General features: G+C 32.0%; 1 protein-coding gene across 1 annotated transcript in view; it reads right to left on the reverse strand.

The window, feature by feature from the left end:
• The window catches only part of COL4A1 (collagen type IV alpha 1 chain), a 192,738-nt gene that overhangs the window by 113,253 nt on the left and 62,064 nt on the right, over positions 1-17,421 (reverse strand). The window contains exon 2 of the mRNA XM_003765735.4: positions 6,155-6,211. Within this exon, the coding sequence (XP_003765783.1) occupies positions 6,155-6,211 (57 nt within the window). The remainder of the gene's footprint in view (positions 1-6,154; positions 6,212-17,421) is intronic.

Consider the following 17,421-nt stretch of genomic DNA (forward strand, 5'->3'; position numbering starts at 1 on the left):
TTAATAAGATTACTTTCCCTCTAAGAGTATCATTTATTTTATTAGTAAGATGAGTAGCTGGACTAAATGATATATAAGGTTCCTTCAAGTCCTTAAATTTTATGTCATTATTTTTTTTGACTTGCATCCCCAGTGTAGATCGCAGTACTTTATACAGAAATGATACAATGAATATTCATTGAAAATCTCATTAATGAGAAGATACACATATTAAAGACAAGTATACCAAATAAAAGAAAAACATAAAAATTATTGCACTAAACTCTTTTATGTTAAATACAATTCAAATCCTTGAGACTTTAGTGCATATAATTTAATATAGAAGTCCTTTTAATTTTATTTGTTTCTATCAGGTATGGTAGCCTATGCCTGTAATCCTTGCACTATGGAGGTTGAGGCTAACAGATCACTTGAGATTAAGAGATCTGAGCTGCACGGCTAGATGATATAAGTTTGGCACCAATATGGTGAGCCCCAGAGTAGCAAAGAACTACTAGGCTGTCTAAAAAGGGATCAACCTGTTCAGGTTGGGGTGGGAAGAAATGGAGCAGATTAAAGCTTCTGTCAATCAGTATTGGGATCCATCAGTGAATGCCCACTATACCTATAGCCTCAGTAAGATAAAGACTCAGTCTCAAAACAAATCAAACAAAAAGATTTTGTTTCTTTCTGCTATAAATTTAAAATAAAAAAGAAATCTAAAAGCTAAAAAACTAACTTGAAAGAAGTGATCAATTTATGTTTTTGTGATATATGGAGAATGCATATTTTCTTGGGACATAAAACTTTTGAGGATTAGGAATGATTTATTTGGAGTCAGAGAACCTATTGAGTCAATATATTATTTGTGGATGATTCTAGACTATGATATATATACATATATTACTATTATATTCTTTAGTCCAATGGTACATTTTATTATGGGGACTCTTTCGATCCAAACCTAGGATTTCACTGGACTTAAAAAAGTAGCCTGGGCTACTGAGAGGTAAGTGATTGATTTGCACAGGGTCACATACCCAATAAGAGAAATACCCAGATCTAGCTTGCCTTGTCTCCATGTTGCTTCTCATATAATGCCAGTAGTGTCCATAAATACTAAAAATTATTAGAAAACTCTTCATTCATTAAAATCTATTTTAACAAGATACAATAAGTTAATTTTCTCAAAATATAAATGTTATTTTAAGGAATAGTGTGCCTCTCCTGATGTTTCAAATGGTCTTCTAAAAAAATCAGGTTATCAAGAAAAGGAGAGCTTAACTTTGGCTGTTTCTGAGCAGGCATGTACTCAAAACCCTAATCAGTTTAAACAGATAACATTCCCACATCACTGCTGACTCTGAAAGAACACAAAGGCATTGTGTGCAAAGCCAAATTAATTACTTAAGAGAAAACATCTGAAGATATGAACAGTCATGCAGGGAAGTGGTGAGTAAACAACTTACTTTATTCTAAATTGCTCAATATAGTCTTTTAAAAAGCCAGTAAAGGTCTGATATGAGTAATTGTATAATTAAAAACAAAATAGCTCTTAACTTAATGGTTTAGAAGTTATGAAAATTAGGGAACATTTGTCATGCTAAATTTCATGACATTCTAAAAAATTCATTTCTAAATTCTTAGGGAAAAAAGGAAATAAGAGCCTTTATCAATTACATCCTTTGAGTCCCTCCTCCCAATGATAAAATTAAATATGAGTCAGCCTAAGAGATCTTGGCATTGGAGTGCAATTTGTATTGGAGATATTCCAAAAGGAGAGAATTTTCCTTCTTAGACTCTATATATGGCTATGCAAATGGTCATTTGTGTTAAATTATCTCCCTAATATGATGCAAAAAGTAATCTGGAGAACAGTGATGTCACAATCACAAAATCTCATACTTTCATAGAAGCTCTCCTAAATGGAATCTTAGAGTTAATTCTTCCAATTTTGCATCCCATGTAGAATAGGTGATTATGTATGATATAAACTATCATAGATAATATATAGATATGAACACTTCTAGGAATTAATATCTTGCTAGATTTCTACCACTATCTAGTAAGGTCTGAGGCTGACTTTGAATTCAGATTCTCCTGACTTCAGGCCCACACTCTGTCCAATGTAGAACTTGCTTCTCTCTTACTCTCTGGGAAACCATTTTTAACCAGAGCAACTCACAAAGAAGGGAAACTTAATTAAATCTTTTTATTATCTCTCATCATGTGTTGATACATATTAGAATACTTTATAAATCAACTTTATGTAATTTCATTGTGTCCTTTATGTAATCTCACTTTATGTAATTTCACTTTAGGCAGGAAAAAGCATATTTAAAATGGGTAATAGAGGAAAGAAGATTTTAAGAAAGAACAAGAAGAGGTACCAAAAAATAACAAATGTTTTGATGGATGAAGCCTCTGTTTATCAGACTTCTCCAATAGGTCACAGATTTTTTTTTAATGAAAAATTCAGAAACAAATTCCTGGCTTCCACAAATCTCAGCTATAGCAAAGTAACAGGGTTGAAAATCATTGAACTCATGATTCTAGAGAAATATGTTGGAGAAAAATTCCTAAATCTGGAGTCTGGAAAACTGCTTCTCTTTTTTTCAATCAACTAACTATATGACTTTAGGATTGAAACTCTTTCTCAGCATCAGTAAGATGAGGGGTCTGAACCAGACCACTGGCCTCACTCAAATCTCACATTTGGTTTAAGTTTTTAAGTCATCTATTTTTAGAAATGCAGCTTATTTTTTCCTTTTCAGAAAGACTTGTTAATTCAATTACATGTTCCTCTGAACAAAGGGATAAAAAACTGGGGCCCTTATGCCTTGAAAGAATTACAGACAGAAAAAAGTAATCACGGTGAGATTTCAGGGATTGAAATTCTTGGACTTGATGATCTTCTTCCTTAGTGCTCTAGAATGCTATCACTTTGCTTCCTTTTGAAAGAAATCATTATACTATTATATAAATAACTAATTATTAAAGTGGGATCCAGATTTTTCTTCTATTTTTCTATTAAGGTCTAATTCCTGTAAAAAGTCCATTCGCAAAGGACTCATAATGAAGGATACTATCTGCCACCAGAAAAAGAACTAATATTGTCTAAATGCAGAGTGAAGCATGTTATTTTTCATTTTTTCCTTCTTTTTTCTTTCTCTCTCTCTTTCTTTCCTTCCTTCCTCCCCTTTCTCTTTCTTCCTTCCTTTCTTTTTTATTCAAATCTTGTACAAAATAATCAATAAGTAAATATTCTACAGGATTGCACATCTACAACGTATTTCAGATTGCTTACCATTTCAAGAAGGGACAGAGAGAATTTGGAACTCAAAAATTTTTTTTAATGTTCAGAAATTATTTTAATGATGTGCCATTAGGGGAAATAAAATATTATATTTTTAAAAGGTTGGTCCATCTTTGATGCACATAGCCAGTTTATGAAAATACTCCTAGAACTCAGTCAAGGAACATGCTCTTCAATCTTGGGCAGGACCACACCCAAGTTTAGTTTAAAGTATAAATTGAACTCAGTCTGGATGAGAAGAACTTTATGTCCTTCTTTTTTTCCATTCGAGATTAAAGTGACCTAGGTCATGAAAAAGAAAGCCATCTAGAGAGGTCTGGAATGCAGATGGAGTCCCCTGTTCAGTTTGCAGGAGGCTCCTGAGTCTCATATAATCAAGCCACATTCTTACAGGAAGAGCTAAAGACTTCTAGTCTATCTCTTCATTAATGTCTACCAGTCAGAATTGATTTTCACTTGTTGGGAGCATTTCCTTTCAAAAAAATATTTAAGGTTCTCAGGGTCTTCATTAGGGGTCTTTGGTTACCAAGAAAAACCCATGATCATCAATTTATTATGTTAGCCTAATTAATATATTGATTATTTTTGCTCAGAAACTATTTTCCATTGTAACATTCTCCATCATTTGTATACTTTTTTTAGAAAAACAATATCAAGATTTCACACATCACAGATTCAGAATTCAATGATACCTTAGATATCATTTAATCTAGACCCTTTCATTTTACAGACAGGGATCCAAGTCCCTGAAACCTTAAGTGATTTGTCCAGAATCACAAAGGTAGATATTTGGAACTCAGGTCTTTTAATAACAAATCCATGATTCTTTCTATTGTATTATATTGACTCTCAATTTATCAAGAATTAAGATTTAAAACAAACAGATGCCCATGCCAAAGAATGCTGCATTCAGGATGAATATGAATTGAATAGTGAAGGAAGTGAAAGAACAAAGGAGAGTTTATTAGTTTGTTTCCCATTGTAAAGTCCCATGAGAGTAATGAAATGAATATTCCCACCACTATTTACTGTCAATGTATGTGTTGGAAGGGAAGAAGAGGGAAGAAATCCCAAGTGCCTTTAGCTGATATCTTTCTAATCATTTAAACACTTGGGAAATTAAATTGTTAAATCTGATACATTATACTGCAAAATACTAAGTGTCAGCAGACTGACACATACTAGTCTGTGATCCTGAGTAAGTCACTTCACCTACTTAGACTCAATTTCTTCATTTTCCTGAGTAAATAATATTTGCCTTACTCACTTATAAAATTATTTTGAGTTTTGGATATAAAAACATTTTGAAAACTACAAAGTACTCAATAAATGTAAAATATTGGTTTCCTATGTAATACTTCGTATTTTTTTTTAATTTTATATATTTAAAAACATTCTAGTTCATGGGTTGCACAGTTTTGCAAAGTAATAAAAAGATTAAGAATCCCTGATTTTTGTTTTAAAATTGCATTTCCCACTTTGTGATTTCCCAGGCTTTGGCTTTCATGATTTTAAGAATTATAAATTAGAAGTGATGTGTGTGTGTGTGTGTGTGTGTGTGTGTGTGTGTGTACGTTTGTATATATAGAGAGAGAGACAGAAACAGAGACTGAGACAGAGAGGGGTAATTTTTTCCACTTTAAAATGATCATGAAGAATGAAAATCTAGTGAAGTCCAAAAACAACAAAATTAATGAAATATAAAGATTAATTAGCAAATAATGAGATATGTTAAATTTCCTACATGTTCCATTCATTCAAATGTCATGCAAGTAACAGCAGGAATAGCATTCATTGATAGGTACATAAGGGAAAAAAAGTCTAGTACTTTAACAAATTTCTGACAAAGGGACAAAAGGCTTTATTTTGTTGTTGTTTTTGTTTGGCAAAGTAGAATTCACTGAATATTAAAAGAGACAATAGATACTTCAGTAAGAATCTTGGGTGTGCACAGAGTGATGACATAAGATCTCAAAAGTTGGCTGCTTGAAACTAGTCAACTCAGAGCCAGAACAAAGCTGAGCCTAACAACCTTTTTTGTAGGACATTAACTAGACCTGTTACTATCACACTATATCTGATTACTGGGTATATTTGAGTACTGTTCCTCGGTGAACCTTCATACCTGGCTTCAAAACTGAACTCAATGACATTAGTTAGGAAACAACTTTGTCTTTCTGGCTCACTCTTCCATCTATAAAAAGCTGGGAGAGTGCCCACCTGCTTACAAATTCAGCAAGATAAGAGTTTCCTTCCACTTTAAGGTAATGTTATTAAAAATGAAAGCTTCACATTCTGAAAAAACCTTTTTTAAAAAAAAGAAAAAAGATGATACTCTAACTGTTGCAAATTAATATCATGAACATAAGCTTACAAAAGTTTCTTTCAGGCCAGCCAATTCTTGAATAATTTTAGTAATACAATAAGTAGAAGTTGAGGTGTTTAACTACATACATATTGGATTTCCTGGTGGAGAAAAGCCAAGAATGTTTTTAAGGAAAACAAGTTAAAGTTTTGTTTCATTGAAAATAGCTTTTGGGTTTTTTTTGTTTGTTTTGTTTTGTTTAGTTTTTAACTGGGACAATAACTTTACCAGGTAGAGAACTTGAAATGAAGAATTCTCTCTACCATTTTAGATGGCACCCCTTCAAAGTTTATAATTTTAGAGAAATGCATAGGGGCCTGAGAGATTCCATAATTTGGTTACACAGCCAGTGTTTGGAGTATTCTTTTAAAAAGTAGTAAGGTTGCATCCCAGGTTATTCTCTTTCTACTTTAGTTTTCATATTTCACCAAAAAACTATTTCTTGGATAGTGAGACTCTAAGGAACAGTATGTGTGTGCATATGGAATACTCACTTTTTGTCCTTTTACTCCATTGCAGTCACATTTTCCACAGCCAGAACCAGAACAACCCTGAAAAGAAAATATGAAATGATTTAAATATTTGAAAAGTTTGAAATTGCAAACAAAAGAAATCCAAAGGTTTAATATTTCCTCATTAAAAATAGCAAAGAAAAGAAAATTTTGCTACTCTGTTACTAATACTTCTTAAATTTAATAAAAATTAATAAATGTCATATATATTTACTTAAATGAAGATAATTTTAATTCCTATTTCATAATCATTTCCTAGCCTAACAGATTTGACCCAATAATATCTTTTTATTGAGATCAATCAAATCATTATCTATTTTCATAATGTCTCCCCATTTTTTTATATTTTTATTTCTATTTAGCCTTGAAGTTATTTAATAATTTATATATAACATGATTTATGAAATTGCTATTATTAACCCCATTTTATTGAAGAGCCAGTAAGGCTGAAAATGGTTGAATGACTTCCCCAGGGTTATGTAACTAATTAGTGCAAATGGTAGGATTTGAACTCAAATCTTCTTGACTCCAAAATAGCCATTATATCACTTAACCATGAGCTAACAACTTCTATCCATAAATAGCTGCCATTTTTTGATTCATTGAAAAGTATAAATGAATGAGAACAATAAAAATGGGAAGAAAATGCTTATGGGATATCTCTCAACCATTACAACTGAACGGGCTATTCTGTTTTAATTTTCATATGCTTTGACAGTACCTTGTACAAAATAAATTCTTAATACAAATCCATTATTTTATAACAATGGACCTTTTTAAAATACATAAACAAATGTATGTTACCTTTCAATAGAAGAAATAAAAACTTAAAAGGAAGGAAAAGTCAGCAAGGTAAAAATATAATCAATTACAATGGTAATGTAACTTGTACAGACAGAATTCAAATGTGAAATATAACTGATAGATACCACTACTGTAGACAGGCTATAAGTAAATCTAACATAAATAGTTTTAGAGGGTTTCTTTATCTTTACTGGGGAAAGTGTTTTAATATTTGCATTTTGGTACTAGTTTGAATGAAATACAATTAATATTGTATTTGATTCAATTTTTTAAACATTATAGCAATTCTTTTTAGAACTGTAATAACAGGAAGAAAATGTTTCTAACAGTAAAGTCAAATATTAGCTCCATTGTCATAGTAATCTACTACATAAAACAAGGACATCTGGAGATATTTATTTTAAATCTGAACAAGTGCCTCTAAGACAGTAAGCTGTTCCTAATTTCATATTTTGGAAAGGGAGATAACTGACAATTGGCCAAACAAATTCCAGAGATCACTGATATATTTCTTTATATGGGCTCACATTTTCAACTATTTTCAGTGTACACTTTTATGTTCTACCATCTTAAATCAATCCATGTGAAACAATTTTCCTTCATAACCTGTGTTTTGATAAACAGCATAACAACTCAGAATTGTTCTAAACAAAACTTTTGTGCTTTGTATTCATGGCTTTTCCAGAATATGAAGAAATTTTGGCATTCTGGTAATAAACTCAAAATGATTTAACCTGGAACACAGAACCTACATTTGAATCTAGGTTCTGCTATTAACTTCCCAACTCTAGTCCTAGCACTCTATCCATTGCACTACCTAACTGCCATTGTGACCATTACCAGAGTTTACTTAATGAATAGATAATTTAAAAAAAAAACCTTATTTAATAGAATGATAGATGTATTTCTAGACGAAGTTATAGAAGCAGTCAAATCCAACCCCCTCACTTTACAGATGAGGAAAGGGTAGTACAGTGAAATTAATGATTTGCTCAAAGTCAATACTTAAAGTTAGATGTGAACCTCAGTATCCCTGACTACAAGTATATCCTCTTAAACTTTTTCCATTTATGAACCTTTTTTGCCCAAAAATTTTTTATGTGATCCTAAGTCTAATAAATAGGTTCATGAATCAAAAGATGACTGATAATAAATAATGATTTTACAACCTCCATGTTCAGTTACATGATCTCATTTGGGGTCACAAATCACAGTTTAAGAAGCTTTGCTTTCCACTACCTAACTGCCTCGCAAGAATGACCATTACCCATACCACAGTCTCTGCCTTATGTGGGTGGTAACTCAAAAGTTTTCTCCAAGTTCTCATAATAATTCAACTCTGCAGACAATGCTAGAAAGAATGTTGAGCTAAAGGTTAATTTCCCTCCCAGATATCCAAAAGTAAAAATAAAAAACAACTAAAATGAAATGAACCCCCAGGCAGGATTTTGGCATCTTTCAAATGACCAGTTAATATCTGTGTTGATAGTTATGCTGTGAAATACCTGCCAATTGCCTAGAGTACTGCTGCTTCTCCTAATAAGGAGAATAATTTGACAAGGTCCAGTAGCCAGATGCCTTAGTCACCCTGTTCACCACATATCAAAAGGAAATGAGGGGAATTGTAAGGTGTGTGTGTGTGTTTCTGTGTGTGTGTGTGTGTGTATTAATAGTCTTATCAATTTTCTTCTGATAGTAGTATATCCCAATATTTATGAGATGTTTTGGTTCCTTTTAAATTGACAGTGTTCTAATCTGATCTTTGTTAACTTGGTTCTTTAAAATATTTGATAATTTTTTTCAAATATATTTGACTTTCTTTGTACCCCTACATTTTTTATTTTATTTATTTATAAAAATGATTCTAATTAGGAATCTAGAGGCTTGCTTTATCAGATTAGCAAAGGGGTCTAAAAAAATTGAAAGATTGAGAACTTCTGATTTATATGCTGATTTTTCTAAGTGGCATCTAGGTGGGAGTTTGGAAGGAGCAATTCTCCTAGAATCAAAAAACTCAAGTTCAAATCTTACTTTGTATGACCCAGGGCAAGTCACTTATTTCTGCTTGACTCAGTTTCCTCATCTATAAAATGGGATAATAATGGTTTCTACCTAAAATAGGTAGATACTAATATTAATAATTCATATCTACTAACAAGTAGATACTACTAGTAATAATAACCAAAGTTATTGTGAGGCTAAAAGGAGATATTTATAAGCCATTTTGTCAAACATTAAAGTATTATATAAATGTTAGCCATTGTTATTATTACTGATGGGTAGTATTTATGTGGGTTTTGGTAATGGTCACCATTATATAATAATTCCAGTCATGTCCTAGATCACAACTCTGCTTTAGGACTGGAAAAATCACTATTTTTAAATACAAGCATAAAGAGTACAAAGTGGCTAGACAACAGCTCATTTGAGGGGAGAGGAGAAACCACAGGACAAGGACCAGATAAGAAGAGATAATGAATTACAAACTCCATATGAGTCAACAATGTGAAATAGTAGCCAAAAAAATCATAATCATTCTAGAATTAATTCAGAGTGTCCAGAACATAGTGTTCAAAACAAGGAAGACTGTGATTTGGCTATGCTCCACATTGACCACATCTGGAATATTGTGTTGAATTCTGGCCACCATGTTTTAGGACAATATGGACAACCTGAAAAAGTTCCAGAGTAGAATGATTTGAATATTAAGAATTATGAATAAAATGGGGATAATTTGCCTATACAAGATAATGAGACTTGGAAAGTTTAGGGATTTGAAAGTTTATCATTATGGAAAGAGAAACAAATTAGACTTGCTTTATTTGGTCAGTAAGAGTAAAACTAGGAGTAAAAGGAAAAACTTGTGAAGACAAGTTCTAGCTCCTTCCAAGAAAAAAAAATTCTAACAATAAGAGTTGTTCAAATGTAGAACAGGCCACTACAAGATGGTGAGTTTTCTGTTACTGAGGGAAGGATTGAAATGGTGGTGGGATGATTTCTGATAAGCACTGTCAAGGAACCCGTTAAGTCCAAATTGGACTGGGTATCTTTGAACTCCCTTCCAGCTCTGAGGTTGTATGACTCTAGAGTATAAACTCATTGTAGGAAGCATGTGAAATCATGTATACAGTACAAAACTTGGAGCTGGGATTACCTGGACTTGAATCCTGCCTCAGATTAGCCAAATTATACAATTCTCTGATCTTCAGAGTCCTTTGCAAAACTTAAAGCAATATAAAAGTACGAGCTATTAATTTTTGTAAGCAGAGTGCGTACTTACTCATTTTTGTTTTCTTTACAGTATCTGTCATGCCTTACACATGGCAAATATATTCTCAATTAACATGCCTTGAATAAAAAATTAAGTACTCAATTTCCTGACCAGTCAGAAAATCACAGACAAAAAAAAAACATGGACTTCTTTAATATCAAATTAAAAACTAAAGCAAACATTAAAAATGAAAATACCTATTTTTAGTCTTTAAATGGAGTTTGGTTAATGAATAATTTCCTGGAATAATTATTCAATAAATTATTCTTTCATTAATGGGATTCTATGTCTAGACTAAAGTGCCAAATTTGTCCATGCTTGTGTCAAATGTCTTCTTCGAAGTGCTCCTACCAGTCCTTGTATGTCAACCACAAACTTCTAAATAAGATTTATTTTTCCCTTGTTATTGCTACCCATTCAGTGAGGCAACTCTTACTTCCAAATTATACTCTCACTACCCTCAATAGTCTGAAGTATGGGCATCTTTAAGACATAGAGCAGATATTTTCAAGATGGTAATTTTAGTTTTACACTTAAATTGACCTGATATTTTCTCTAAATGGACCTGACTCATGGAAATCACATATATAACATATCTTCTATTTTATAACTAATATCTAGTATTTTATAACTAGTACTATGTATTTTGTAACTAGTATCTAGTATTTCATAATGAAGACCAATATAGCATTGTTGGTAGAATAATACAACCATAAATAAATACTTTTCAGATAAATTTTTGTACACTCAAGTAAACTCTGCCTTGAAATTATTTTAACTGCATTTCTAATCTAAGATACTTGACTTTTATCTCATGAAGATTAGGAGAATAAATATTTACACCTAAGTCAGAGTACAGAGAAAAAAAATGACAATTTTCCTGAGAAGAATGTGCAGAATGTGTACACTTTAGGTTAATAAAAAGTGAATACTAAATAACAAAGAGAGAAATGAGCAGAACTAAGAGGAAATCACATACAGTAACAGCAATATTATTTCAAAGAACAACTTTGAGAAAATAAGTTATTTTGTCTATTATAAATACCCAAATAAACTATAAAGGACATGTGAAGAAAGAAGCTATATACATCCAGAGAAAGAACTGAAAAATAGATGTAGAGAATACTTTTACACCCATATATATATATATATATATATATATATATATACATATATACATGTGTATATGTGTGTGTTTGAATGTTTGTCTTTCTGATGGTAGCCATCTCTAGGACAAGGAAGGAGAAAAGGAAGAAAAAAATGTACATGATAATTTTATTGCCAAAAGGAATAGCAAGTTGTACATAGTTGATTGCAATTTCATATACAATCTTTTTTATTGTTTCATTTCATCAATTAAAAGTAAAATTAAAAAGTAAATACTAAAATTGACAAAATTAATATTGATGAATAAATGTAGCTAAATTATCAAAGGAATTCAAGATGATACCTTGGTATGAGAGAAATAAAAACATGATCTTGGGAAGAAGGTCTCATATGAATTCAAAAACTATTCCCAAAGTTCAATGAAATGATAGTTCACTTGCTAGTGAACTAATGATAAATAATAATTTAATATGCCCCCATTCTCATATCACATCCCCACATGAGAACAGGGGCATAGTAAAATTATGATTTATTATCAGTAAATGTTTGATTTGTATACCTATTTTATATACCTATATATCTGGAATCACATAAAAATTTCTCAGTTGAAAGGAGTCACAAGTGGGAAAAGTTTAAGAAGCTTTATCCTAAAGGAATAAGATATCTATCCTTGAGGCAAGTATTGCTTCCCCCGCCCAAAGTGTGTTTTATTTGACTCACCACTGTGAATAACTTACTCAAGCTTGTGGTTGACTTTCTTCAACTCACCACAGGAATGAACTAAGTAAAGATGATTTATTTTAATAAAAATGATATTAATGACTTTCACTTCTATGGGGTCTTTCCTTTAAAGTTCAAAATTCAATAGGTCCATTTAATTAAATCTGTTGGATTCAGAAACTAAGTCAAGAGAAATGGAAATTTGAAGAGACATCAAAGATTGAAATCAACCATTTATGGCTGCCTTAGAGTATATCCATAGGCCAAAGGGACATTTTACTTTCCCTACATTTCTTTATCTTTAATTAAGAAAGAGAACATTCTTCTGGTGTTATATAAATGTTATTACACAATAGTACTTACTAGTTTGTGGCTATATTATAGTTGTGAATGAAGATGTTTCATTGACAAAATATATGCAAATGCAAGCTATGTACATAAATTTTCCATGAGAAAGAGGTGGTTTTGAAATAGTTATTTAAAAGTTAGGGCTTTAATGGATACAACTACTACATACTCTGCTGTGTATTTAACACCATAGAAAGAGGGAACATAAACCAACATGGTGACTCCAATCGGACATTCATTGGTGACCTAACATGTTCTAGGTTATGTCACAAATTTCATGATTTCCTGACAAATTCATTTTACATCTGGATCTTTCAGCAAAATCAAAAGATACGAGCAACCTCATATAACCAGATAGCTCCCTATTGGCTATACTTCTAAGGGAATTTACGAGAGCTGTTTATTCTTACAGCCGTCTGGAATACATTGTGCCCCATCAATTTGCTCCCTACGCATCTGTTTCAGATTCTAGGATGGGAATAACTTGTTCACTGTGCAAAGTACTTGTACACTTTCTTCTAAACTTTGCCCCTCTCTAGAGACTCAGAATCAAGCCATTTAACTTGAAAAGCCCTTAGGCTAACAATGGTACTTTCTGAACTCAATGTACAAAATAACTCACAAACAACAACTAAATATAAAGAGGGCCTATAGACATGAAGGCCCTACACCACTGGGAATATGGCTGACAAAGAAAAGGTCTTTCAGTCTAAATGGCAAATAACTTACTTGTTTCATAAAGAAATATTTTGTCTTAAGTACCAGCATTCCAGTTTGGAAAATATAGGGGTGGGAAGAGAACTTTCCTAAATAGGTGATTCTTGAAAAAAATGATTCTTGAAGAAATTATCATTTGTTCCCTCAAATATATAATACATCTAAAGGGAATTGGCATGAATCCCAAAGGTCTAAATGATCTCTTCTCATTAGTATATAAGATAGAGAACAAGATAATCTAAGATAAAAGTGGAAATATATGTTAATCTTGTCTGATACCGAAGGAATGAGAGAGTTCCATGAAACCTAAAAAACCAAATTTGGAAGAGATTGAAAATGAAAATAAAATAGATATGAAATAAATTTCCTTGTTATTCTGTGAGGTGTCTAACATTTATAGGGTAAATTCATGTGTTTTAATGAAGTTGGTATAATCTAATATTATTTATTCCTGAATAATATGGAAAAATAAAGTGTCAAGATTGCTAATTTTTAAAAATGCAAGAAATTTTTCTACAATAAGGGGGAGAGGGACCACAATGACTTTAATATAGAGAAAACCTATTTCCTGTCTCTCTCTGATCTAAGCAAAGACCTCTTATTAACATTGAAGTAAACTCCATGGGGTGTACAGAGAGATGAGAAAAAAGACCACTAATTCTGTGTTTAAAAGTACCTCTTTCACAAACTAAAGAATTCCAGTTGTTAGTGTGTGTTGTGTGTGTGCCCCCGCAGGCTGCCCTTGGCTGTGGCCTCATTCACTATGGTATTTCTACTGTACCAAAGCACATTTGGAATGAGTTAAATGGAATGACAGCCCCGATTTCCTGATTTTTCCCCTCCCCCTCCCCTGACTTCTAGTTGAAGTCAGGCCTTTAACATCACTACATTAACACAGCTTTTATGTGTTTCACATCCCACCAAATAGGGAAATGTGGAGATCTGCCAATTGTAAGCAGCTTATCTCCCAAATTCCTCTTTCACATTCTCTTTGCTGTGCAAAATGTCAGAATCATTCCATGATTTTATTACTATCAGAGTTGTCTTTCTAGATGTAGCCTGCCTGAAAAAAGTTACTAAAATAGTTCTTTGCCTTACGAAAGTATATTATCATAGAAGGATTTATTTTTGGAATAACTGAATTAAATGAAAATTGAACAGAAAAGCAAAAATTTCCCATAAAAGTCCATTAAGAAAAAAATTTCAGCTGAGTAATTAATAACAAGTAACAAAATCACCTTTTCTTTTTATAGCATCTTTCACTTTTCAAAGTGTTCTTAGATATATCAGTTCATTTTTCTCCCAATAGCACTTGGTACAAGGTAGCTATAAAACATGAGAAAGACTGAAAAGAAATCCCCAACTTTGCTCAACTGAAAGTAATGAAGGTTCTATGATAACTGAATGTTTCTTATGATTCATTTGATCATGAAAAATGAAAGCACAGAACAGACTTTTCAAAAAATCTGTCTTCAAATTAAAACAGACAAATAAATATAAGTGACTTTCTCACAAAAGATTAAAACAATCAGTGAATCTAAATTAACTTTGAATATGAACAAACAACTTGCTTTTTTTATAGTATTTCTGTGGGAAACCTGCACATGTGAACAATACCCATTAATCTGTTTCCCATTAGACACTACAGTGAAGGAGCCTATGGGGCTACAAATAATAAGCATGGAGGAAATGAGAGTGTCTGTTTTGTTACTTTTAATATTAACATGTGATTGCTGTTCTATTCTTTCTCTTTTTTTTGTTCTATCATGAAATTGTTGTTGACTCATTTTTATTCCATTCCTTCCTTTTCTCACACTAATTGGGAGTGGAAATTAAATATTGCTGTTCAGGGGATGAACTCAATGGAATAGTAATAAAATACAGAACCTTCTTTCACCTCTAGGTCACTGGCTTATATCCAGTTGTAAACAACAGTGATGAAAATTAGTTGCCATATGAGAACCCTTCCTTGGATGATGGTATGTGAAATGAGTTGGTGGTCTTCATTTGTTTTCTCCTGAATGAAAAGATGAAAATACTCTCTGAAGAATCATGAGACCTGGGCTACCTTCCCAATTTTGTCACTGACTCATCATGATTACAAAACAGAGTGGACCAGAGTAAGAAAAGTCCTCCAGAGAAAAATGATTCCCCCAAACAACTCTCATTGCTATGTTCTCCCAAAATACTTATAATGGTCAGTCATTTAAAATATGCAATTCTTCCCCTATTGTAAGCACATCAATCGCTTTTAATTGCCTCCTGTATCAAATTTAAAATATTAACTTTCAAGAGTAAAAACTTGAATTCAAGCTAGCAAAGCCTCACTTTACTTTGAAATTAAGAAATTGGTACTTCCCAAATCCCTTTCAATTCAATAATTCAATTTTTCAAGGATTTAAGTCCCTATTCTATGCCACACACAGCCTAGGCAGTGGGAATACAACAACCAAAATTCAAGCAGAACCTGCTGTATAACAGGTCCTTAATTAATGTTTTCATTCATTCCCTCAAAAATTATAGTAGTTCTCTGAATTTTTTGTGTCAAAATTTTTGTGTCAAAAATTTATCATTTAGTATTATTAAAATGAAATGTACAATTTCCTCCAAATTAAAAAATTAAACTAGAAGGACTATTTCAGTATTCTATCCTATTTTAAGTACCTTTCTGATGAGACTTATTGATTATAAAGTTTCTCTAATAAGAATTATCATTAAAATCACAGCTTTTGAACAAGAAATACTAACTCTTGGGAAATTAAAAAAATCACACACTATATGAAACAATATAATTACTGAAGATGGCAACTTTAAATTTATTCACTTGCATTCTACTTCCTATCACTTCCAAAGAGACTTTGAAAAAAATGATTCTTATTAAGTCTGAACTAAAGTCTCTGAAAGACCCAACAAGACTATGAGTCAAAGGACTTAGAATTGGATCTTGTTTTGCAGACTGTGTGACTTTAAACAAGCTGAACTTGCCTTCTGGACTTCAATTTCTCGTGTTTAAATTGAGATGATTCAACTTCATAGTTTGTAAAGTTCCTTCCAAGCCTTAAATTCCCTAATCATATGATGTTTTTTGGTCATTTTTTCAGTCATGTCAGACTTAACATGACCCAATTTGGGGTTTTCTGGGCAAAGATCCTGGAGTGATTTATTTCCTTTTCCAACTCATTTTATAGATGAGGAAACTGAGGCAGAGTTAAATGACTTCTTCAGGGTCACACAGCTAGTAAATGTCTAAGCCCAGATTTGAATTCATGAAACTGATTCTAAGCCCAATGCACGGAGCTAATAATTGAATTATTATAGATGCCAGTGAACTTTTCATTGTAGCATATTGCCTCTGGTCTTAACTGCTATTCTCAAAATCTGATCCTAATTTTCTTCTTTATTCAACTGTTGACCACCAGCCAAGATTAATGATCAACTAAAGTAATATATAATTAAATGAATTTCACAAATAATGCCCAAAATCATTTTAGTGACTTTTTTCAATGTTATTCTCCCATGAACTTGCTGTTGATACTGATGTTACCCTGTTCATTTAGCTACTTCTTATTGTATATTTCCCCATTCCACTATCTGACAGGGGTACCAATCTTCAGGGTTAAAGGTCATTGTTTAAATTGCCCATTAAATGAACCAAAGTGTTATAATGCTATTATTTTACTATTATTGCAATTTGATTGGAGGATTTGTTAACTAAAAAAAATCTGGCAAATGTTTCACCAATAGCATTAAAAAAGAAAAAAAATCATCACTTTAGTCATATTTTTCAAATGGTCAAAATTCAAGTAAAAGCTAATTTTTATAAATATATTTTTTCAGTCTAAAGTACTCAAATTACATCCAAAGTCACCACTAAAAAATAAAACAGCAAGATTGACACTACACTGAAAATGATCAATTTTAATGTTACTTTCCAAATTCCCTTAATACAGAGAAATTCACTATTTGAACTCATTACTTTCTAAGGCTAAGAGACTGATGCATAACTTCAAAACCAGATCTGAAAAAGAGAACAAATTTTAAATAGAAAATCACATGTAAAAAATTATGTTGAGCCCTTAAACACCTGCATAAGATAGAGAGGGAGGCCAACACACTTCTGACACATGGCCAAGGATCCATCTGGATGATTTCTTAGTAACGCTGCTCTAGTTCACATCCACCATTTAGTAGACTTGCAAGAAAATGTTTAACTGACCTCAGCACACCCTTTTACTTCTAAATATAGATTCTATCATTGCTGGTGGACAAGCAATGACTTTGA

Source organism: Sarcophilus harrisii, chromosome 3, assembly GCF_902635505.1.
Source record: "Sarcophilus harrisii chromosome 3, mSarHar1.11, whole genome shotgun sequence".
In the NCBI taxonomy this organism is placed as follows: Eukaryota; Metazoa; Chordata; class Mammalia; order Dasyuromorphia; family Dasyuridae; genus Sarcophilus; species Sarcophilus harrisii.